This window comes from Lissotriton helveticus, chromosome 12 (assembly GCF_964261635.1).
Source record: "Lissotriton helveticus chromosome 12, aLisHel1.1, whole genome shotgun sequence".
NCBI lineage: Eukaryota > Metazoa > Chordata > Amphibia > Caudata > Salamandridae > Lissotriton > Lissotriton helveticus.
In genome coordinates this window covers 785,815,614-785,840,736 of record NC_136073.1, presented here as the reverse complement: position 1 = coordinate 785,840,736, position 25,123 = coordinate 785,815,614, and the positions used below count along the sequence as shown (strand labels likewise).

Below are 25,123 nucleotides of genomic sequence, written 5' to 3'. Positions count from 1 at the left end.
TAAAATCGTGGAGAAAATGGTCAACCAGCAGCTCTCCTCCTTTTTGGAAAACAACAAACTGCTGCGTAATTCCCAAACGGGCTTCCGCCCGGGTCAGGGCACCGATTCTGCCCTGATAGCGGTGGCGGAAGAGGCAAGATGCATCTTGGATTCAGGGGGATCTGCTGTTGCAATCCTCCTGGATCTAAGTGCAGCTTTTGACACCGTGGACCATGGAATTTTAATTCAGCGCCTCGCTAGACTGGGCGTATCGGGCATGGCTTTGCAATGGCTCTCATCTTTTTTGAGCAACCGAACCTTTCAGATCTGGGAAGGCAGCGCACTCTCTAAATCCATCCCCCTCCATTGTGGAGTGCCTCAGGGCTCTTCATTGAGCCCTACTCTTTTCAACGTTTATATGGCCCTACTGGAGGATGTGGTTAATCCTTTTGGGATTAAAATAGTCACCTATGCGGACGACACCCAACTAGTCGTCTCGCTATCCCAACAAGAGAGTTGCTCGGAAAATTTATTTGCCTGTCTCTCTGGAATTTATTCCTGGATGACCAGCTCTCGGCTCAAACTGAATGGAGCCAAAACAGCTCATGCTATTGGGCCACCAACTAATATCTTTACCCAAGTCCATCTGGCCCCCCTGTCTGGGTGATCTTCCCGCCCGAAAGACGAAATTAAAAGCTATGGGGTGTGGTTAGAGCGAGACCTGACTTTCAGGACTCTGGCGAAGAAAACTGCAGGCATATGTTATGGCCTACTTCGGTCTCTGCGGAAGGTTCTTCCTCTCCTGCCATTCCATTCCAGGAATCTGCTAATACAGGGTTTAATATTATCTAGACTGGACTATAGCAATGCCCTGTTTTTGGCGGCACCCGAAGCAACCATCAACACCCTCCAACGTGTTCAGAATTCAGCAGCTCGGGTGCTCACCGGCTCCTCAATAAGATCCTCGGCCAAGCCTGCACCGAGATCTCTTCACTGGTTGCTGATCCGTGAAAGAATAAAATTTAAATCACTCTGTATAACCCACAAGTCACTTCAGGGTAAGGGACCCCCTATTCTTAGGAATTTGATCTGCCCTTACAAAGCTTCTCGGACTCTCCGTTCTGACCTTGGAAATCTGGCTATGGTCCCCAGAGTGAGGAAGGCGCGCTCTGGGGGCCGTCGATTTTCGGTTAATGCAGCAATGCTGTGGAATGCCCTTCCTGGCATTATTCGAACTGAACCCAGCTATCTGAAGTTCCGGAAGCTTCTTAAAACGTTTCTTTTTCCCAGTGATCCCTAATTAACGGTACCCTCTTCAGTCTGCTCTTTGTTCTTTAGCGCTGGGACGCTCTCGGGCAGACATGCGCTCAATAAATCAAATTTTATTTCCTTTCATTAAGGGAAAACAGTAAGATCTACAAAGTCTCTGAGAAGGTTATGCAAATATTCATGGAATTCAAATTCACTCCATATGCAGATTGCTCTTAATTTGCATCTGCGATAGATGACAGCTCTCAAACTGAAGGCCTGCATGTATCCAAGGATAACCTTAACAGCTGAGCCTTCAGGTAATGGCTGGAGAAGTAGAAAGCAATCTTGCAATTATCTAGAAAGTCGCCCAGCGCCCCAGCTGAACGCTATAAAATAGGTCTGCAATCTTAACTCGGCTATCTTTTAAAGTTTTTCAAACTAGCTTCTTCTATAGATTGATGCTAACAACATGGAAAATGGCCAACTTGGTAGTTTGCATTAAAAGCCCGACAATAAGGCTTTATGATTATATAATCGCCCGTTTTCCTTGCAAGGATAGAGGCAAACTAACTCACTGTCTCACAAGAGAGAACCCCATTTCTATATGATTTCCTTCCAGGGAATACAGATGGTACAGTATGGAAGTACAGATCTTACAAACCAGAAAATAATAATTATGGACATCGCATCTGCAGAATGCATAGCTTTGGTAATTACTCCTACAGTCCAATGAAGAATTTGACCAAGTAAATCGGCCATTTATTGGGCTGTCGCACAGAAATTCACTTACCATCCGACTTTGTGGCATGAAGTCAGTCCCGCTACAACTGCCTGTTAGAAGCAATATGTATGAACCACTACTGACATGAAACGTTTGTAATCAATGGATGAACCCAGCACAGATGACCAATATCACCAATACCTTTCTCAAGTGCATTGAGCTTTTAATTGGTTCTTTCAGTGCATCAGCTAAAATTGCACCATTTAACATCAAGCTCACACTTCTGAGGTCCGATTCTTGCAGAGGACAAAGCAATTATTAACAGTAATCCTGCGAAGGGTGTACCTGAAGCAGAACAGAAGGCAGGAAAATTGGATGTTTCTCGGGTATCACCTCAATGCTGACAAAACTTGCAATACTTCGAAATAATCTATCAACCTCCTCACGGTAAGTTCGGTACAACGGACATTCACCTGGGTGAAAACATTCAATAAGCTTCTAGGCAAGGTATGGGCTGCTAAGTATGAAACACTTTTGTGAATATTCGGGCAATACTGGTAAAACCTCCCTCTTTCCTTGATGGATAGACGATTTAATTGCTATGGAACAAGAAACAATGCACACAAAGTCCCTATAAATGACTTCAGCTAAGCTATAAAGATGGAAGACAGACTTAACCAGATTTTCGAAGGTACTATTGTGCAAGTGTTGGTTAACCCTTAAACATCCTTTTATCACATTTGTGTGCCCCTATACCGCCTCCCCCAAAAAATCCTTTAATAACAAAATCCCAAGCTTAAACAAAGGAAGTGGTATCAAAACTGAGCAGCCTTTCTTTCGTACGAGAACTGATGCCTCTAGTACTGGCATGGTGCACCGCACTCTTCTAATAACATTATTAATGAGATATGTCTAGTTTGGGGAAAATAGCTCGTACAAATCATCCGATTTTAAACTGTCTAAAATCTTGTAAAGAAAAATAGTCCTATTTAACAGAACTGTCTTTCAGTATTTGGAGATGCTGGCTATTCTTTCAAAAATGTTCTGCATAACATTATGCCTCAGCCTTGTTGAGGAAGAACTCTTTCCTGCAAACACTTTTGTAAGGCAGCTTGATGAATTGTTAGAGTTAAAATCTAGAACAAGTAGCAGTGAGCTAGCGTAGGACGCTCCTGGGAATCTTTAATTATGAAGATATCGAGCCAATAATTTGTTGATATAAGAAAATCTTTATTGAGCCCACTTTCAGACACTAGCAGAATGTATTGACCCATGTGCAATTGAGGGAATTGTCCACAGAAGGACTCTGGATACCTACATATGCTTGTGTGTTCCAAACTTCAAACATACTGGAACTGTTATTTTGAATATGATGAAGAGTAGGTCATAGTTAATTTACACTCAACGTAGCAGCAAGTTACCCCGCAAAGGTGAGACACTTTCGCCGCTGCGGGTCACGGCGTTTTGCGTTCCATTCCCTACTAGTGTCTCCCTACATTGCCACTGGCTGCTACTGACTTTGCCAATGCTTGAATAACTCTGCTGTCGGAGGCAGCCACCATCTTGGAAAATTATTTTTTACACTTCCAAGATGACCATCACATTATGTGTAAACTCAACTTGGAGGCTATAGTGGATGCATAGAAAATAGGTTCCAAGATGACCTGTTGCAGCTATTGACTTTGCCAAAGCTTGAAGTCGCCTATTCGAAGGGTAGTTTCTATGCTTCAAAGATGCCCACAACATCTTGCATGTAGGAGCAACTTGGCAGTAACCGTTGAACTATACAAGTTACCTATCTTGGAACATTACTTTCAATATCCATATTTTCTATACTTCCATGGCCATCCATGTTGCATCTTGAAAACAACAAGTATTTGACAAACAAGGCTTTACTGAAATTAGTTTTAAAACTACACCTACATGGTAAAATGTTTTATTTCCATGTGAGCACCACAAGCTGTCATCAAGGTGTAAAAGTCTCAATCAATCAACCTATGAAGACGGGACTTTCAAAAAGGAACAATGCTCAACATGCTCCTTTCAAGGGTTCAACAAAGGCGAGATAGTGCATGTACTTTGGATAAAGTCAGCTTGTCCTCCCAACCTTCTTTTCTGACACTACTGATCAAGGCAGATCAGAAAAGCTCTTCTATCGATTGTGACATTCTGGACTCAGAGACAAATGACATGGAGCCCAGGAGCAAAAAATAAATGTCAGGCCTGTGAACGATGCATTTTTTTTAACAAAAATAATTTTGCCATTCAAATGATTTGCTTTTAGTTCTACGGTGCACAGAACAGATCTTAATAACTGGAATACAGTCAATGATGAATTGTAATTTATGACGCGAGCCATAGAGTATAATATTTTGGATGCTTTTGGTGTATCTTGATGAGCCTGCCCTTATGCGCCAGCAGTCAAAGTAGGACGGGGAGGAAAAAGGATACATTAGGAAGGCTGTCACGAAGTTACAAAAGGACAAGTCATATAAGAGGACTATGTATTTGTTACGTGTTAGTTGTTCACCTTGAATTAGAGGCCCTTCCATAACCCAGCAAGATAAGAGGAGGTGTTTGCTTTGAAAGTCTATCACACACGTTTAATCCTTTTGTAGATGGTACTACATTTTTTGAAGTGCCAGCATCCTAAATTTCCCTTTGCCAAAGCCACAAAATGAACAGTGCCACAATCGCGGTTGACAAGGCTGGGAGGAAAGGCCTAGGGAGCAAGCGGTAGCCCTGCTCTCTTTAAAGCGTTCAACCTCGGAATCAGCTTTCTCCCCATATAGGCAAGTCCTGTCAGAGGGAATGTCCATCAAGATTGACTGGACATCGCCCAGGACCTAGTCGATTGGAGAAACGCATGCCGGTGATGGGCAACAGTAGTGCCTTTGGTCCGCCCAATAGCATTGGTGGTGTCCAAGCCACAAAAAATCATTAACTTGGCAGCCTCACGACCATCTTGGATTGTCTGGGAAAGTACAGGGCAAAGCTCTTCCTGCACCCCAGGGAGGACATGGAATCCCAAAGGGCGTACGAGTATAGTCCCAACAAACAGCTATTGTTAACACATCAGAGGTAGAAGTAAAAGACACGTTTGCTAAATCTTTCCAATCACTTAAATTCCCTTTTGGGGGAGCGGTGGGAAATGTGTTTAGATTAGAGCGGATGGTGGAAGCTTGTACCACTAGGCTATCTGGTGATGGGTGCTGTGAAAGAAATAGGGTGAAGAGGCCTCGCAATCTTGGATATTGGGGGGGGGGCAGAGGATATCAGCCCAAGGTTTGGCTCATGCCCCAAAGGCACGCAGGAGGTATTAAAGCAGAGATCCAAAAAGCCAGAGCAAGGCTGCGCAGAACTCTTTGATAGGACACGGTGTGGCAGACGGCCTGGAAACTTAGGTTGTGCTAGAACCAGCTGCAGGATCGGCTCCAAAGTTGGCCGACTTCAAGAGCGTGAACAAGAAAGATGGCTGTGCCCCTATGCGTGTTCAGACCAATCAGAGTGGTGCGAGCGAGAAGAAACCCGCAATAATTTCTTGTGTTTTTTATGCCTACCTGAGGATTTGGAGTATGACGAAGACCGACCTCTGGAGCGGACATGACTTTGGCAACATGAATGGGACAAAGAGCGAATTCTGAACGCGTAGCGGGACATAAAATGGTCCTGTCATGCAGACATCTCATGCTTGGGTCCAAACTGGGGTGGCATAGTGAGCAAAAGAACAATGGGTTCAACCCAGATCTCTCGAGAGTGGTTGAGAAGTTTCAGCTTTCTGTCCATCATCTTGTTGTGTTTGCTATGTTCCCTTAAGTGGCCATGGGTATTCCCAGACATGGGTCACTAGCTCGCTGTGCCAATAGATTCATGCAAATCGAGCCGATGAGGGGGTGATACCTCGAAACTAGTCCCAGGATGCTTGTTTCCACTACAGGGAGGACCTGGCCTGGCAGTTCCAGCTTGACTGTTCCCATGAGGAGCAGGGTCAAGACTGATTTGCATATGGTTGGGTCCAAACTGGGGTGCAATAGTGAGCAAAGGAATGATGGATTCTAACCAGATCTCTTGACTCGGGAGAGTGGTTGGACAGTTTCAGCACTCCGTCCCTCATCTTGATGTGTGTTTCATATGCTTGGAGGGTCTCGCCTAACGTTCCTCGATGGCCTTCTGTTCATTGATGCGCAGTCTCCACAGGCCTTGGAGTCGAGACTTGACCCCAAGCACACTTGATGAGGACCTGTCACAGATATCTATTTAAGACAGTCCCTACGGGGCTTGAAACCTGTCATTTTAGGGGGTGTGACATTCCGTGCATACTGTTAACATTTAGATGAGAATCGAGGTAGAGAAATTAGAAGGTGCGTCGGATCAGCGTCTGAAGGCGCCGAAAGAAAGGAACTCGCATCAGCGCATGGAAGCGGTGCCTACAGAGGCCCCGCATGTCTTATCCAGGGCAGAAACGGTGTCAGTGTGGTTCCCCAAGGCACCACCATCCGGTGTGAAGTGGTACTGCTGAAATCTTTACAGATCCAGTCTGACACAAGGAAAAATATTCAAAAGGTGAGATCTGCGGGCCTGAAGTTTCTATCAGAATAGGTTGCTGTCAATTTCTCAACATTGACATTTAAAACAGAAAAATCTTCCCACTTATGTTACGCAAATGAAAAGGGGGGGCCCTCGGCCCCCCCGCACGCATGGCGGCGCGGCGACCGCCTCACCTCCTCTCCCCCTCGGGTCCTTCGACGGTGGGGGCGTGCCCTGGGGCGCGGCCCACCGCCGATTGGCCGGCGCCCCTCCTGACCCGGATTCAATGGACTGGTTCCGGGTCGGGGGGGGCGGGCGATAGGAGGGGCCACCCGGCCCCTCGGGAATAAGAGGTGGGGAGCGCCCAGGAGACCCCCTTGTCCCTGGACGCTCCCTCGCTGAACGCTGTGCCCCGCGTTCGGGGCTTCTTTGTTTATTAAATTTTCCCGCTTTTTCTTTCAGGAATTACGAATCGGTTCCTGGAGCCAGCCGTCGCGGGATTGCCAGGATCAGCGGCGTGGAGGGATCGCCAAGCTGTTCTACGGCTGAGGACGCGAGGCGACATTTTATATTGTCGATTTCTTTTTCAGGGAATTCTTAGAGGGGTCTCCGCGTGGAGCCGGCCGCCCGCCTCATCGAGAAAACCGCACGGGTCGGCCGTCGCCGAGGGACGCGAAGCGACTGCAGGAAGCGGCAATTACAGCGGCGGGAGCGGAGGCTTTCGCCCAGTCCTGGGAGTGTGAGGAAAAAGCGGCGCGTGTGCACGGCGTCCGCGAGAGGTATTTGTTGGCACGGGGACGTGGAAGAGCAGCGTGCCGGCTGTGATATAACGATCAGAGGGCGGAGGGATACTCCGGTGCACAGAGGGGCGCTACAATTCGTGTTCCTTACGGGTGACTATGCGCTTTACAACAGCGGATTACTGGTAGGAGCGCTGGGCAATGATTCTGATTTAAGAACGGTGTATCATCGTGTTCACTCGTGGCAATTTAGCGCTTTCTGTTTACTTGTGGCCACAGGGCAGTTTCATCCAAGGTACTGCGTGGGGAAGTGGAGCAGGGTCAACCAGGGTAGCACCTGGATGGGAGACCCTTAGGATTGCATATTGATAATTGAAGGACCTTTTTTTTTTTTTGCTGGATTGTGTGTTTTTGGGGGAAAAAACAACTATTGGTCAGTACAGGGGCTGAGGAGTGTTTTGAACTTTCTAATCTAAAAAACTGTATCACATCCAACTGGGGGTAGGGAGTTATTTCAAAGACCCTTCCAGTCCTTGCAGCCTCTAGACGAAGGTTACGTTATTATCTGCAGACAAACCATAATTCTGGTCATAGGGGAGGCCCACTTCGCTCAGGGGTTCAGGCCTCCACTGTTTGTAAATCGCTCTGTCCAAAAGTTTGATCCTGCGGTCATCGCACACTGTGCATAAAATCTTTCTTTTCACAACGATTTTAGTACACACCCCAATAGGGTAATAGGTGCGGATTCAAGCCTCCATTGTATTGAAATTAGGTTTTCCTAAATCGGCCTTGTTCTTTAACGCATGGTGGTAATACATATCTATTTTTCAGGCATTTAACGATACTACCGGTGCAATTCACTCACAGATAAGGACGTAAGGACTCCTGGTGTGGTGCTGACAGCGCCGGCGACGACGCAGGACTGGTCGGTAAGAGGGGTACGGGGGGCTAGCATTCATTGCTCCTGGTGGCCGCCGGGTGGGTCTACATTAGGTTTGCTCACCCCCCTACATAAGCGGACAAGCCGCTAGTGTTGCGGTCGCCGTTGCATGGTGCTGAAAGCCCCCTGGTGACCCTCCATCTGAAAGGTACACACAGTTGACCGGTTGGGAACTAAGTAGGCAGCGGGTGTTTTTTGGGGTAAGCGTCATGCCAGGTCCAAGGGGTGGAAAAAGGGGGTCCAACATGGAGGCTATGATGCGGGCTATGATGCGGGAGATGAGCGACATTAGGCAACAGCTAGGACAAATTAAGGAGCGGGAAGCTCGGTTGGAGGACAGAGAGGGCGAGGCACCGGGCCCGTCCGGGAGACCGATCCGCAAGAGGGTGGCACCAGTGCCAAGAGGGGAATTTGTCACCCCGCAAGGGAAACCTAGGTCCAAGAGACCCAAGGAGGCGGTCCCCACCCCAGGCCCAGTGGATCCGTTACCCGCCGCACCGCCCGCGGTGGTCCCACCCCCGCATGTGCCTACACCCATTGCCCCTGTGGTGCCGGTGCCGGCAGGTCAACCAGTAGACGCTGGGTCTGCTCCCGCACCGGTGCCCACAATCCCGGGTACAGGCGGGCCACACCCGACGCCCGCCCTGCCAGCTGTGCCAGGACCACTGGGCATAACCCCAGTGGTACCTGTTGTCCCGGGGGGTAATATAGATTCAATGCCACCCGAATTGTTGTCTCAGTTAACGGCCATGATGCCATGGCTCCAAAAAGGGGGAGCCTTCCCGAATTCTGCAGACCATGCGGCAGAGGCTGCAAGGTTTGTAGAAAAAATCAGATCGGCACCGGTCGCCGACAGTGTTGCATTGCCAATTTCTTCTCCCCTTGCAGGTCCAAGTGTTCCCCAGCTGGACGGAGTAAAAGGGCAGCCGCCCCCGGTGCCCGCACTTGGTAAGGAAGTGGCATTGCCGCTCTTGGGGGACGGTGTGATACCTTCCAGGAGCGAAAATCTAGCTCAGCATGTGTCTTTAGCTGTGAAAGAAATGATTTGGGCTGATAAATACGTGTACATTTATTCTTTATTGTTGGATAATAGGGAAATGGAGCAGGCAAAAGCACTGAAAGAGTGGATGCTCCCAAGTGAATGGAGGGCGCAGTGTACTAGATTCAGGGTTGAGGAAAATCTCAATAATTGGATGCAGGCATGGGCTGTTTTCACTGCAGTTAAGGCTGAGCGTCCTCCAGATCTGCAGGCTGCATTGGCTTGCTACTCAAGCAGGATTGTGGGGTGGAGTCAACAGTATTCTGGGGAAGCATGGAAGGGTTATGATGTCAACTTTAGGAAGGCACTGGAATTCAATAGATCATTGCCGTGGGACTCGGTAGATTCCATGGCTTGGCACAAACAGTTCTCTGACACTGCACCGCCCCCTCAGTTCGGTGCGGTCAGGGCGTTCACTAGACCGCAGCAGCCCTTTCGGCCCCCCCAAACGAGTGAAATACCTGGGAAATTTAGGGCAGGTGGGCCAGAGAAGAAAGGGGTGTGCTGGGATTTTAATAGGCGTACCTGCGCAAGGGCCGCGTGTAAGTTTAGGCATGCATGTTCCTCCTGTGGGCACCCCTCTCATCCAGAAACCACCTGTAGGTCCAAGCAAGGTAACACAGGACAGAGGGGTAGGGGAAAACCACTATAAGTCAGACGGGTTACGCCCCCCCACTCCAGTGGATGTGGTGGCGATGATTCCATTGTTAAACAGATACCCTGACCACAAAGCGGCCACCCTACTCCAGGAAGGTTTTTCTAAAGGTTTTAGGATCCCGGCCGAGGGATACACAGGCAGTGCGCACTGTAGAAACCAATTATCAGTCAAACACAATCCGGCTGTTGTGGCCGCCAAAATTGACAAAGAGCTTTCCTTAGGCAGGATAACTGGCCCTTTTCCCGCAGTGCCAGTACCCAATTTTGTGTGTTCCCCACTGGGAGTTGTCCCCAAGAAAGAGAAGGGGCAATTCAGATTGATTCATAACCTGTCAGCACCAAAGGGGGCGTCACTGAATGATGCCATTGACGAAGGTATCTGTAGTGTTAAGTACGCCTCTTTTGATCAGGCTGTTACCTTATTGCAGGCCACTGGACCCGGGGCGCTGATGGCGAAATCAGACATAGAATCCGCCTTCCGCCTCCTCCCAGTCCACCCGGCGGACCAGCATCTTTTAGGTTTCACCTTTGGGGATAGGTTCTACATGGACAAATGCATGCCTATGGGTTGTTCTATTTCTTGCGCCTACTTTGAGATGTTTAGTTCATTTCTTGAATGGGCCATGAGACAAGTGACGGGCCATCAAAGGGTCATGCATTACTTAGATGATTTCCTCTTCCTCGGTACAGCGGGTTCTCAGGAGTGCGCACTGGCATTGCAGGAATTTTGCGTGCTCATGCGGGCTTTTGGGGTCCCGCTTGCGCCTGGGAAGACGGTGGGCCCGACCACCTGCTTGGAATTTCTGGGCATCGAGATTGACTCAATAGAGAGATGTTTTAGACTACCCAGGGACAAGGTGTGCAAATTCAAGGCATCGCTACAGTTATGCCTCCGGAAGGAGAAGGTCACTTTGCAGCAATTACAGGAGGTGGTAGGGCAATTGAACTTCGCACTAAGAATCATCCCAATGGCTCGCCCCTTCTCTCGCTCCATCGCGCATGCGATGAGGGGGCTGAAGGAAAAGCACCACCGCACGCGCCTATCGTCTGAAATTCGCCAGGATATGCTCATTTGGATGGCATTCCTGGAAGATTTTAACGGTAGGGTGGTCTGGCCCGGCCCGCTCACGACATCGGCGGAGTTGGGATTATGGACTGATGCGGCCGGTAGTGTGGGCTTTGGTGCCATCCTAGGGAATAGGTGGGTCGCTCAACAATGGCCAGAAGAATGGAACACATGGGGCTTGCTCAGCAACATTGGCTTCCTGGAACTTTTTCCAATATGGGTGGCACTGATGGTTTGGCCCGAACACCTATGTAACCAATCAGTGGTGTTTTGGTCAGATAACATGACAGTGGTGGAATGTATCAATCAGCAGGGGGCGCGGTGTCCTTTCATACTTCGTCTGATCAAAGAAATTGTTCTGCGGTGCCTTAAACTGAATGCTAATTTTAGAGCCAAACATGTCCCTGGTGTTTTAAACAACGCTGCTGACTCCCTTTCTCGCTTCAAAATGCAGGTTTTCAGGGAACATCTCCCCACAGCAGACCCCTCGCCAGCACACTTCCCAGCAGTACTTTGGCAGATTGGTGCCCCAGATTACAGGACCTCGTGGTCGCTAGCCTAGCCCCCAGGACCAAGACGGCTTACGAAGGGGCGTTTCTGTCTTATTGTTCTTTCTTGGGGCCACAGTGGGAAGTGCTTTGGGCGAAGGAGGATGGGTTTGCAGCCTATTTAGAATGGATGCACAAAGAGGGGCGCTCAGTGGCGGCGGCGACCAGACATAGGGCAGCAGTGTCATTCTTCGCTCAAGCTAGGGGCTTCAGGGATCCCACTAATACCTTTATGATACGCAAGGCTTTAAGGGGATGGCGCCGTATTCAGGGACACCAGAAGGATAAGAGGAAGCCCATGGGGTTGGCCCGGCTAACAGCCTTACTGGGCACGCTGGAGATTGTTTGTAACTCGGAGTGGGAAGTGCTTCTTTTTAAGGCGGCATTCTCCCTGGCATTTTATGGGGCGCTGAGAATTAGTGAACTTGTGGCAGGATCCAAGTCTGACATATTAGGTGGTTTGCAGAAGGCTGGGGTGACGATAAGGGGTGACACCATGTGGGTGATTATCCAGAAATCAAAGACCGATCAAGAAGCTAGGGGTCACACCATAGTTCTGCAACGGGCACCCGCCAACCCGTGCTGCCCGGTGAGGCACGTAGAAGCACTCATGGGACGGATGGTCGGTTCAGCAGGCAGGGCGTTGCTCTGTCACGCCGACGGGAGCCCCTTGACCAGGTATCAATTCAGGAGAGTGTTCAAAATAGGGGTTACAAAAGCAGGTCTTGATCCTAGAGATTTTGGATCTCATTCCTTCAGGATTGGGGCAGCAACTGAGGCGGTGGCGGGTGGCCTCCCGGTGGAGAGAGTGAAGACAATTGGAAGGTGGTCATCAGACTGCTATAAACGTTATGTTCGGATTGACATGCTATAATTACTTGTCACTCACGCTTGGTCTCTTTCCGCTCTCTTACAGTTTCTCAGACCTGTTACGCAGGGGAGGAATTTGTCGTCGGGCACCGCCAAGATTCATCGGCACGGAGCGGCGAACAGGAAACAACAAAGAACAATGTCTGGATTGTCGGTCATTCATATGTGAAGCGAGCGGAATGTGTATTCCTGTCAGGTGATAAGAAAGAAAGGGCGGCACAACTAGGGTTGAATATCACGTTCTTTGGCAGAGGTGGGTTGTGTCTTCACGAGTTTAGGGGTTTCTTCCAAGGGCTGTTAGCACGCCAGCGGTCTCCACCGTCAGTGGTGATACTTCACCTTGGGGAGAACGACTTGGCAACACTGGGCAGGCGCATCTTGATTGAAGAGATTATCTCAACAGCGGGTTGGATAGCTAGGACCTGCCCCGGGTGCACGCTAGTGTGGTCACAACTCATACCTCGACTTCAGTGGCGGGGGGGTCATTCGGTCAGGGCGTTGAATCACTCGGTAAAGAGGATCAACACACGGTTGGATAGGTTGTTTCGAACCCCCGTGTTACAGTCAATACCTCATGGGTGCATCTGGGGTCACAAGTATTACTTGAAGGACGGGGTTCATTTGACAGAAGAGGGTAATGTCCTATGGTCTGACAATATCTGGGCTTGGCTAGAGGGCTGGGATAGGAGGAGAGTGTCCTTAGGCAGGGGATAGAGGGGGAGGCCAGATCGTCGGTTAACAATACTGGCCTGTGGCGGTAAGGTCATTATCGGTGAGCACATATTTGAGGTCTGAGGGGGCGGGCATCATCCTATGGAGGTTCCCGCCCGGGGGGAGGGGCCTGCGGGCCACTCCCAGTACTCCAGGGGCAAGGTAATATGCAAAGGAGCGCGGGTAGGAGTAGTTCACGCTTTCCTTAGGCTGGTAGCCACCCCGCGCGCGTGGACTCATGACGCCACCGGCGCAGAGTAAGGGCCCTCCTTTAGTGGGTAAATGGAGTTTGGGGCGTAGACCGGGCAATTCCCGGGGTAACACTGCGCATGCGCACTTCTAGGGGGAAGGCGCAGCTTGTAGGACCTGACACCGGTAGTGACCCTGCCATATGGCCAGAAATGTACAAAAATCAAGGTAGGATGTTTAGTTTAAGCTAGGAACAACTTGTATTAGAGTTTTGTTAAGGTCAGGCTCTCAAACTTGTTGATAACAATTGTATAACTGAATGTCCTGCTGATTTTTGTATTCATTGTTGATTATGCAATTAAAACCTTTTTTAATTTCATACTTTAATAAATACGGCCGGGCGACTAGCGCCCGCCTTCCAAAAAGTAAAACACGTCTCGTGTCCACGTTCCTGGGTGTTGGGTGCCGGATTGGGGGGGAGGCGGCAGCTAGTCGCTGACCATGTGAAAAGGGGGGGCCCTCGGCCCCCCCGCACGCATGGCGGCGCGGCGACCGCCTCACCTCCTCTCCCCCTCGGGTCCTTCGACGGTGGGGGCGTGCCCTGGGGCGCGGCCCACCGCCGATTGGCCGGCGCCCCTCCTGACCCGGATTCAATGGACTGGTTCCGGGTCGGGGGGGGGCGGGCGATAGGAGGGGCCACCCGGCCCCTCGGGAATAAGAGGTGGGGAGCGCCCAGGAGACCCCCTTGTCCCTGGACGCTCCCTCGCTGAACGCTGTGCCCCGCGTTCGGGGCTTCTTTGTTTCCCACCCACCATCCCTTGGTACAAAGTTTAAGCAGCATTATGTCCGGTTTAATGGTAAGTTTCAAAGGTATGGACCACGGGAGAGAGTAGACTGTTGTAGTATATTGTGATCTGGTGTTAGGACTTTTTCCCCTTTGTAGAAAAGTGATGTGTGAAGTGAACTGTATTTGAAGATATGTGTCTTTAGGCCTTTTTTCCCTTTGTAGCTATACGTTGATATTGGAATTTTGAGTAACATGAGTGAACCAAACTGTAATGTTATGCCATGTGTCGTTAGGCCTTTTTTCCCCTTTTAGCTATGCGTGGATACTGTTATTTATTAGCCAGTGTAGTTGTCCTTTAGAATTTTTCCATAGGTCGTCGTATTTATTAGGTATGGGACATGCGGTAAGGTCATTATCGGTGAGCACATATTTGAGGTCTGAGGGGGCGGGCATCATCCTATGGAGGTTCCCGCCCGGGGGGAGGGGCCTGCGGGCCACTCCCAGTACTCCAGGGGCAAGGTAATATGCAAAGGAGCGCGGGTAGGAGTAGTTCACGCTTTCCTTAGGCTGGTAGCCACCCCGCGCGCGTGGACTCATGACGCCACCGGCGCAGAGTAAGGGCCCTCCTTTAGTGGGTAAATGGAGTTTGGGGCGTAGACCGGGCAATTCCCGGGGTAACACTGCGCATGCGCACTTCTAGGGGGAAGGCGCAGCTTGTAGGACCTGACACCGGTAGTGACCCTGCCATATGGCCAGAAATGTACAAAAATCAAGGTAGGATGTTTAGTTTAAGCTAGGAACAACTTGTATTAGAGTTTTGTTAAGGTCAGGCTCTCAAACTTGTTGATAACAATTGTATAACTGAATGTCCTGCTGATTTTTGTATTCATTGTTGATTATGCAATTAAAACCTTTTTTAATTTCATACTTTAATAAATACGGCCGGGCGACTAGCGCCCGCCTTCCAAAAAGTAAAACACGTCTCGTGTCCACGTTCCTGGGTGTTGGGTGCCGGATTGGGGGGGAGGCGGCAGCTAGTCGCTGACCATGTTGTACTTTTTATCCTGTGAACCCGCCACTCACTTCTGTGTTATCCTCTGAGCTCTCTCAAGTGAATACTGAGTGACAATAATAGTAGTCAGTTTTCCAAATAAATGAACCTATAACAAGGAAAATTGAAACAGGAGGGCTAGTAAATAACTGGGCTAGTAAATAACTGGAGTAACTAATTGTAAACATGCCTTCTCACTCTGCGCACCATAAGGTACAAGACTGGCAATAGGTTGGGTCTACCATAAGTGGAAGGAAGTGGAAACTGCTGACACGTATTACCATCAATTTTCTTCTTAGACTAACAGTGTCCGGGCTTAAGGACGAGTGAAACAGAATTTCCTCGAGTAGAGGGGAGAATACATGTTTTAACAAGTATACTGAGCCTAATTGTTTTCATTATATGTCAGAACAGAATAGAATAGAATACTCAGCAGGAACAATTCATGTAGTTTATAAGCACTCCAGTTTTATCAGCAAAAGCAACCGAGGGACAAGAAGAGCTAATGTTTTTCCAAGGCTCATAAACTCTAAAATTAATTAGCTAAGCAGGGATTTCACTCGAGATATCAATTGCCACATCAAACACACGTTTAAAAAAAAATTAGACATCTTACACATTTTACTTGTCAATATTAGAATTTTGCCACAATAATCAGGCATCCATTCCCTAATGTGCATACTTTAGATCATAACCTGTAAACAGACAGAAGTATTCAACAGGAACGACCTATAAACTCGAAGGGCTTCTCTGTAGGAACGATCTCGTCCTTGGGAAATGCTAAGCCTGTTGGTTCATACTTGTAGCGATAAAGAAAAACAAGAAATCTACGCTACCTCTAACCATAGGACATCAAAGTGGACCAGCAACTTCACAAGCATATACCCATGGTCCTTGGCACTATTTATATTCAAAGTAGGTCACATACCATTAATAGGGGTTATAATGCTCTAGCTCACCTGCAATCTGCTTCATAAAAGTCATACACACGCCATCTGCCCCGAGGACGCCACCCTTGACCAACTCTCGCACCAGCCAAACCAACTGCAATGGGGGGAAAAAACAGTGGTCAAGTTACAGGCCCAAAATAGAGTCAAAGACAAATTCTAGTATTTCCTGCACAAAATCAAAGGACCAAGAATCGGAGTAGATGATCATTAAAAAAAATAACAAACAACATTTACTAGTAGGAGGTTTGTGAAAAGATATCAAACAATGTACATGGTCCTGATCTAAAATGAAAACAAGAAGTATGCGGGCTGTAGGAAATCCTTAACAGACAAATCAGGAAATGTTTTTAGATGGCTGCAGTTAAACCTACATGCATGCTGTGCACAAGTGATAATTAAGCAATATTTGTGATCCACTGCAGAATCTTAGGAAGAAATCCTCGGTGTTTGGAAGGAATTCCCTATAGGTCTTTCAGGCCCAGTTCCTGGACTCCCCAAAATTGTCTCCTAGATATGATCCGCTCCGACTCCAAAATCACACCCCAAAGTGGTGACCATCCAGCTGTTCGATTAGGAAGTGAGCAGCAATGTCTTCTGGGAAGGTCTTTGCCTAACAAGGTCTACAAAAAGAGTCTGTGGATAAAGCAAAGCACCATGAGGGTATACCCTTCCAGATCTTGAACCTTTTGAGATGTCACAAGAACGCTAGAGCTGGAGAACCCAAATCGCCATGTTAAAGCTTTGTTGACTCATTGCTGGTGCTGTCACTGCTGTATCTCTTGGATGGAAGAGGCAGTGGTGCCAGATGCACTTCCATCATTGCTGAATAGCACCGCATGGCGGTAGGCATGGTAGCAGGATGTGTTTCAATGTCCTGTTCCAAGCATCTCATGGCTCCAGAGGAAGTGGTCCAGAGGCTCCACAAATAATGAGGTAACTATCCTGTAGCCAATGTAACTATCAGCACCAGGTGACGGCCCAGTGCTGGAGCCAGGCACCTCCTGTCTGAACAGGGCTAGTTGCCCTTCCATTACACCTCAGAAGGAGGCAGAGGAGCCTGTTTATCTCCATTACCCTCACACCACACCGCATGGCAGAAAAAAGTATTGGTGCCGGAGAACCTTCAGTTACCAGATCATCACAGTAGAAGAAAGCAGTGGTACCTTATACCCTTTCTGTACCAGTGTATCACATACGATGGTGGAGGAAACCAAGGGTGCCAGCTGCACTTCTTTTTTTAAAATTATTATTATTACTATTATTACCATGTTGTTCTGGAAATGAGCAGTGATGTCAGCTGCCCTTGTTTTACCCACGCTGTTCTAGAAGGGAGCAGTGGCGTCAGCTGCCCTTCTTTTACCCATGCTGTTCTGGAAAAGGAGCAGTGGTGTCAGCTGCTCTTCTTTTACCCATGCTGTTCTAGAAGGGAGCGGTAGTGTCAGCTGCCCTTCTTTTACCCATGCTGTTCTAGAAGGGAGCAGTGGCGTCAGCTGCCCTTCTTTTACCCATGCTGTTCTGGAAAAGGAGCAGTGGTGTCAGCTGCTCTTCTTTTACCCATGCTGTTCTAGAAGGGAGCAGTGGCGTCAGCTGCCCTTCTTTTACCCATGCTGTTCTGGAAAAGGAGCAGTGGTGTCAACTGCTCTTCTTTTACCCACGCTGTTCTAGAAGGGAGCAGTGGTGTCAGCTGGCCTTCTTTTACCCATGCTGTTCTGGAAAAGGAGCAGTGGTGTCAGCTGCTCTTCTTTTACCCATGCTGTTCTAGAAGGGAGCAGTGGTGTCAGCTGCCCTTCTTTTACCCATGCTGTTCTGGAAAAGGAGCAGTGGTGTCAACTGCTCTTCTTTTACCCACGCTGTTCTAGAAGGGAGCAGTTGTGTCAGCTGCCCTTCTTTTACCCACGCTGTTCTAGAAGGGAGCAGTGGGGTCAGCTGGCCTTCTTTTACCCATGCTGTTCTGGAAAAGGAGCAGTGGTGTCAGCTGCTCGTCTTTTACCCATGCTGTTCTAGAAGGGAGCAGTGGTGTCAGCTGCCCTTGTTTTACCCATGCTGTTCTAGAAGGGAGCAGTGGCGTCAGCTGCCCTTCTTTTACCCATGCTGTTCTGGAAATGGAGCAGTGGTGTCAACTGCTCTTCTTTTACCCACGCTGTTCTAGAAGGGAGCAGTTGTTTCAGCTGCCCTTCTTTTACCCATGCTGTTCTGGAAAAGGAGCAGTGGTGCCAACTGCTCTTCTTTTACCCACGCTGTTCTAGAAGGGAGCAGAGGTGTCAGCTGATCTTCTTTTACCCACGCTGTTCTAGAAGGGAGCAGAGGTGTCAGCTGCCCTTGTTTTACCCATGCTGTTCTAGAAGGGAGCAGTGGTGTCAGCTGCTCTTCTTTTACCCATGCTGTTCTAGAAGGGAGCAGTGGTGTCAGCTGCTCTTCTTTTACCCATGCTGTTCTAGAAGGGAGCAGTGGTGTTAGCTGCTCTTGTTTTACACAAGCTGTTCTAGAAGGGAGCAGTGGTGTCAGCTGCTCTTCTTTTAGCCATGCTGTTCTAGAAGGGAGAAGTGGCGCCATCTGCCCTTCTTTTACCCATGCTGTTCTAGAAGAGAGCAGTGGTGTCAGCTGCTCTTCTTTTACCCATGCTGTTCTAGAAGGAGCAGTGGTGCCAGCAGCTCTTCTTTTACCCATGCTGTTCTAGAAGGAGCAGTGGTGCCAGCTGCTCTTCTTTTACCCATGCTGTTCTAGAAGGGAGCAGTGGTGCCAGCTGCTCTTCTTTTACCCATGCTGTTCTAGAAGGGAGCAGTGGTGGTAGCTGCTCTTGTTTTACACAAGCTGTTCTAGAAGGGAGCAGTGGCGTCAGCTGCCCTTCTTTTACCCATGCCGTTCTAGAAAGGAGCAGTGGCGTCAGCTGCTCTTCTTTTACCCATGCTGTTCTAGAAGAGAGCAGTGGCGTCAGCTGCTCTTCTTTTACCCATGCTGTTCTAGAAGGGATTATTGACGTCAGCTGCCCTTCTTTTACTCATGCTGTTCTAGAAGGGAGCAGTGGCGTCAGCTGCCCTTCTTTTACCCATGCCGTTCTAGAAAGGAGCAGTGGCGTCAGCTGCCCTTCTTTTACCCATGCCGTTCTAGAAAGGACCAGTGGCGTCAGCTGCTCTTCTTTTACCCATGCTGTTCTAGAAAGAAGCAGTGGTGTCAGCTGCCCTTGTTTTACACATGCTGTTCTAGAAGGGAGCAGTGGTGTCAGCTGCCCTTGCTTTACCCATGCTGTTCTAGAAGGGAGCAGTGGTGTCAGCTGCTCTTCTTTTACCCATGCCGTTCTAGAAGGGAGCAGTGGTGTCAGCTGCTCTTCTTTTACCCATGCTGTTCTAAAAGGGAGCAGTGGTGTCAGCTGCCCTTGCTTTACCCATGCTGTTCTAGAAGGGAGCAGTGGTGTCAGCTGCTCTTCTTTTACCCATGCCGTTCTAGAAGGGAGCAGTGGTGTCAGCTGCTCTTCTTTTACCCATGCTGTTCTAAAAGGGAGCAGTGGTGTCAGCTGCTCTTCTTTTACCCATGCTGTTCTAGAAGGGAGCAGTGGTGTCAGCTGCTCTTTTAAAGCTGTTCTGGAAAGGAGTAGTGGTGTCAGCTGCTCTTCTTTTACCCATGCTGTTCTAGAAGGGAGCAGTGGTGTCAGCTGCTCTTCTTTTACCCATGCCGTTCTAGAAGGGAGCAGTGGCGTCAGCTGCTCTTCTTTTCCCCATGCTTTTCTAGAAGGCAGCAGTGGTGTCAGCTGCTCTTTTTTTACCCAAGCTGTTCTAGAAGGGAGCAGTGGTGTCAGCTGCTCTTTTAAAGCTGTTCTGGAAAGGAGTAGTGGTGTCAGCTGCTCTTCTTTTACCCATGCCGTTCTAGAAGGGAGCAGTGGCGTCAGCTGCTCTTCTTTTACCCTTGCTGTTCTAGAAGGGAGCAGTGGCGCCAGCTGCTCTTCTTTTACCCATGCCGTTCTGGAAGGGAGCAGAGGCGTCAGCTGCTCTTCTTTTACCCATGCCGTTCTAGAAGAGAGCAGTGGCGCCATCTGCCCTTCTTTTACCCATGCTGTTCTAGAAGGGAGCAGTGGTGTCAGCTGCTCTTCTTTTACCCATGCTGTTCTAGAAGGGAGCAGTGGCGTCAGCTGCCCTTCTTCTTACCCATGCTGTTCTAGAAGGGAGCAGTGGCGTCAGCTGCTCTTCTTTTACCCATGCTGTTCTAGAAGGGAGCAGTTGTGTCAGCTGCTCTTCTTTTACCCATGCTGTTCTAGTAGGGAGCAGTGGCGTCAGCTGCCCTTCTTTTACCCATGCCGTTCTAGAAGCGAGCAGTGGCGTCAACTGCTCTTCTTTTACCCATGCCGTTCTAGAAGGGAGCAGTGGTGTCAGCTGCTCTTCTTTTACCCATGCTGTTCTAAAAGGGAGCAGTGGTGTCAGCTGCTCTTCTTTTACCCATGCTGTTCTAGAAGGGAGCAGTAGTGCCAGCTGCTCTTCTTTTCCCCATGCTTTTCTAGAAGGGAGCAGTGGTGTCAGCTGCTCTTTTTTTACCCAAGCTGTTCTAGAAGGGAGCAGTGGTGTCAGCTGCCCTTCTTTTACCCATGCTGTTCTAGAAGGGAGCAGTGGTGTCAGCTGCTCTTTTAAAGCTGTTCTGGAAAGGAGTAGTGGTGTCAGCTGCTCTTCTTTTACCCATGTCGTTCTAGAAGGGAGCAGTGGCGTCAGCTGCTCTTCTTTTACCCATGCCGTTCTAGAAGAGAGCAGTGGCGCCATCTGCCCTTCTTTTACCCATGCTGTTCTAGAAGGGAGCAGTGGCGTCAGCTGCTCTTCTTTTACCCTTGCTGTTCTAAAAGGGAGCAGTGGCGCCAGCTGCTCTTCTTTTACCCATGCCGTTCTAGAAGGGAGCAGTGGCGTCAGCTGCTCTTCTTTTACCCATGCCGTTCTAGAAGAGAGCAGTGGCGCCATCTGCCCTTCTTTTACCCATGCTGTTCTAGAAGGGAGCAGTGGTGTCAGCTGCTCTTCTTTTACCCATGCTGTTCTAGAAGGGAGCAGTGGCGTCAGCTGCCCTTCTTCTTACCCATGCTGTTCTAGAAGGGAGCAGTGGCGTCAGCTGCACTTCTTTTACCCATGCTGTTCTAGAAGGGAGCAGTGGTGTCAGCTGCTCTTCTTTTACCCATGCTGTTCTAGAAGGGAGCAGTGGCGTCAGCTGCCCTTCTTTTACCCATGCTGTTCTAGAAGGGAGCAGTGGTGTCAGCTGCTCTTCTTTTACCCATGCTGTTCTAGAAGGGAGCAGTGGCGTCAGCTGCCCTTCTTTTACCCATGCTGTTCTAGAAGGGAGCAGTGGTGTCAGCTGCTCTTCTTTTACCCATGCTGTTCTAGAAGAGAGCAGTGGCGTCAGCTGCCCTTTTACCCATGCTGTTCTAGAAGGGAGCAGTGGTGTCAGCTGCTCTTTTAAAGCTGTTCTGGAAAGGAGTAGTGGTGTCAGCTGCTCTTCTTTTACCCATGCCGTTCTAGAAGGGAGCAGTGGCGTCAGCTGCACTTCTTTTACCCATGCTGTTCTAGAAGGGAGCAGTGGTGTCAGCTGCTCTTCTTTTACCCATGCCGTTCTAGAAGGGAGCAGTGGCGTCAGCTGCTCTTCTTTTACCCATGCTCTTCTAGAAGGGAGCAGTGGCGTCAGCTGCCCTTCTTCTTACCCATGCTGTTCTAGAAGGGAGCAGTGGCGTCAGCTGCACTTCTTTTACCCATGCTGTTCTAGAAGGGAGCAGTGGTGTCAGCTGCTCTTCTTTTACCCATGCTGTTCTAGAAGGGAGCAGTGGTGTCAGCTGCTCTTCTTTTACCCATGCCGTTCTAGAAGGGAGCAGTGGCGTCAGCTGCTCTTTTTTTACCCATGCCGTTCTAGAAGGGAGCAGTGGTGTCAGCTGCTCTTCTTTTACCCATGCTCTTCTAGAAGGGAGCAGTGGCGTCAGCTGCCCTTCTTCTTACCCATGCTGTTCTAGAAGGGAGCAGTGGCGTCAGCTGCACTTCTTTTACCCATGCTGTTCTAGAAGGGAGCAGTGGTGTCAGCTGCTCTTCTTTTACCCATGCTGTTCTAGAAGGGAGCAGTGGCGTCAGCTGCTCTTCTTTTACCCATGCCGTTCTAAAAGGGAGCAGTGGCATCAGCTGCTCTTTTTTTACCCATGCCGTTCTAGAAGGGAGCAGTGGTGTCAGCTGCTCTTCTTTTACCCATGCTGTTCTAGAAGGGAGCAGTGGCGTCAGCTGCCCTTCTTACCCATGCAGTTCTAGAAGGGAGCAGTGGCGTCAGCTGCACTTCTTTTACCCATGCTGTTCTAGAAGGGAGCAGTGGTGTCAGCTGCTCTTCTTTTACCCATGCTGTTCTAGAAGGGAGCAGTGGTGTCAGCTGCTCTTCTTTTACCCATGCCGTTCTAGAAGGGAGCAGTGGCGTCAGCTGCTCTTCTTTTACCCATGCTCTTCTAGAAGGGAGCAGTGGCGTCAGCTGCCCTTCTTCTTACCCATGCTGTTCTAGAAGGGAGCAGTGGCGTCAGCTGCACTTCTTTTACCCATGCTGTTCTAGAAGGGAGCAGTGGTGTCAGCTGCTCTTCTTTTACCCATGCTGTTCTAGAAGGGAGCAGTGGTGTCAGCTGCTCTTCTTTTACCCATGCCGTTCTAAAAGGGAGCAGTGGCATCAGCTGCTCTTTTTTTACCCATGCCGTTCTAGAAGGCAGCAGTGGTGTCAGCTGCTCTTTTTTTACCCAAGCTGTTCTAGAAGGGAGCAGTGGTGTCAGCTGCTCTTTTAAAGCTGTTCTGGAAAGGAGTAGTGGTGTCAGCTGCTCTTCTTTTACCCATGCCGTTCTAGAAGGGAGCAGTGGCGTCAGCTGCTCTTCTTTTACCCTTGCTGTTCTAGAAGGGAGCAGTGGCGCCAGCTGCTCTTCTTTTACCCATGCCGTTCTGGAAGGGAGCAGAGGCGTCAGCTGCTCTTCTTTTACCCATGCCGTTCTAGAAGAGAGCAGTGGCGCCATCTGCCCTTCTTTTACCCATGCTGTTCTAGAAGGGAGCAGTGGTGTCAGCTGCTCTTCTTTTACCCATGCTGTTCTAGAAGGGAGCAGTGGCGTCAGCTGCCCTTCTTCTTACCCATGCTGTTCTAGAAGGGAGCAGTGGCGTCAGCTGCTCTTCTTTTACCCATGCTGTTCTAGAAGGGAGCAGTTGTGTCAGCTGCTCTTCTTTTACCCATGCTGTTCTAGTAGGGAGCAGTGGCGTCAGCTGCCCTTCTTTTACCCATGCCGTTCTAGAAGCGAGCAGTGGCGTCAACTGCTCTTCTTTTACCCATGCCGTTCTAGAAGGGAGCAGTGGTGTCAGCTGCTCTTCTTTTACCCATGCTGTTCTAAAAGGGAGCAGTGGTGTCAGCTGCTCTTCTTTTACCCATGCTGTTCTAGAAGGGAGCAGTAGTGCCAGCTGCTCTTCTTTTCCCCATGCTTTTCTAGAAGGGAGCAGTGGTGTCAGCTGCTCTTTTTTTACCCAAGCTGTTCTAGAAGGGAGCAGTGGTGTCAGCTGCCCTTCTTTTACCCATGCTGTTCTAGAAGGGAGCAGTGGTGTCAGCTGCTCTTTTAAAGCTGTTCTGGAAAGGAGTAGTGGTGTCAGCTGCTCTTCTTTTACCCATGTCGTTCTAGAAGGGAGCAGTGGCGTCAGCTGCTCTTCTTTTACCCATGCCGTTCTAGAAGAGAGCAGTGGCGCCATCTGCCCTTCTTTTACCCATGCTGTTCTAGAAGGGAGCAGTGGCGTCAGCTGCTCTTCTTTTACCCTTGCTGTTCTAAAAGGGAGCAGTGGCGCCAGCTGCTCTTCTTTTACCCATGCCGTTCTAGAAGGGAGCAGTGGCGTCAGCTGCTCTTCTTTTACCCATGCCGTTCTAGAAGAGAGCAGTGGCGCCATCTGCCCTTCTTTTACCCATGCTGTTCTAGAAGGGAGCAGTGGTGTCAGCTGCTCTTCTTTTACCCATGCTGTTCTAGAAGGGAGCAGTGGCGTCAGCTGCCCTTCTTCTTACCCATGCTGTTCTAGAAGGGAGCAGTGGCGTCAGCTGCACTTCTTTTACCCATGCTGTTCTAGAAGGGAGCAGTGGTGTCAGCTGCTCTTCTTTTACCCATGCTGTTCTAGAAGGGAGCAGTGGCGTCAGCTGCCCTTCTTTTACCCATGCTGTTCTAGAAGGGAGCAGTGGTGTCAGCTGCTCTTCTTTTACCCATGCTGTTCTAGAAGGGAGCAGTGGCGTCAGCTGCCCTTCTTTTACCCATGCTGTTCTAGAAGGGAGCAGTGGTGTCAGCTGCTCTTCTTTTACCCATGCTGTTCTAGAAGAGAGCAGTGGCGTCAGCTGCCCTTTTACCCATGCTGTTCTAGAAGGGAGCAGTGGTGTCAGCTGCTCTTTTAAAGCTGTTCTGGAAAGGAGTAGTGGTGTCAGCTGCTCTTCTTTTACCCATGCCGTTCTAGAAGGGAGCAGTGGCGTCAGCTGCACTTCTTTTACCCATGCTGTTCTAGAAGGGAGCAGTGGTGTCAGCTGCTCTTCTTTTACCCATGCCGTTCTAGAAGGGAGCAGTGGCGTCAGCTGCTCTTCTTTTACCCATGCTCTTCTAGAAGGGAGCAGTGGCGTCAGCTGCCCTTCTTCTTACCCATGCTGTTCTAGAAGGGAGCAGTGGCGTCAGCTGCACTTCTTTTACCCATGCTGTTCTAGAAGGGAGCAGTGGTGTCAGCTGCTCTTCTTTTACCCATGCTGTTCTAGAAGGGAGCAGTGGTGTCAGCTGCTCTTCTTTTACCCATGCCGTTCTAGAAGGGAGCAGTGGCGTCAGCTGCTCTTTTTTTACCCATGCCGTTCTAGAAGGGAGCAGTGGTGTCAGCTGCTCTTCTTTTACCCATGCTCTTCTAGAAGGGAGCAGTGGCGTCAGCTGCCCTTCTTCTTACCCATGCTGTTCTAGAAGGGAGCAGTGGCGTCAGCTGCACTTCTTTTACCCATGCTGTTCTAGAAGGGAGCAGTGGCGTCAGCTGCACTTCTTTTACCCATGCTGTTCTAGAAGGGAGCAGTGGTGTCAGCTGCTCTTCTTTTACCCATGCTGTTCTAGAAGGGAGCAGTGGCGTCAGCTGCTCTTCTT

General features: G+C 49.5%; 1 protein-coding gene across 1 annotated transcript in view; it reads right to left on the bottom strand.

Moving 5' to 3' along the window:
* INTS3 (integrator complex subunit 3) overlaps positions 1–25,123 on the bottom strand; it is a 649,525-nt gene that overhangs the window by 348,568 nt on the left and 275,834 nt on the right. Inside the window, exon 5 of the mRNA XM_078670092.1 lies at positions 16,036–16,120. Within this exon, the coding sequence (XP_078526218.1) occupies positions 16,036–16,120 (85 nt within the window). The remainder of the gene's footprint in view (positions 1–16,035; positions 16,121–25,123) is intronic.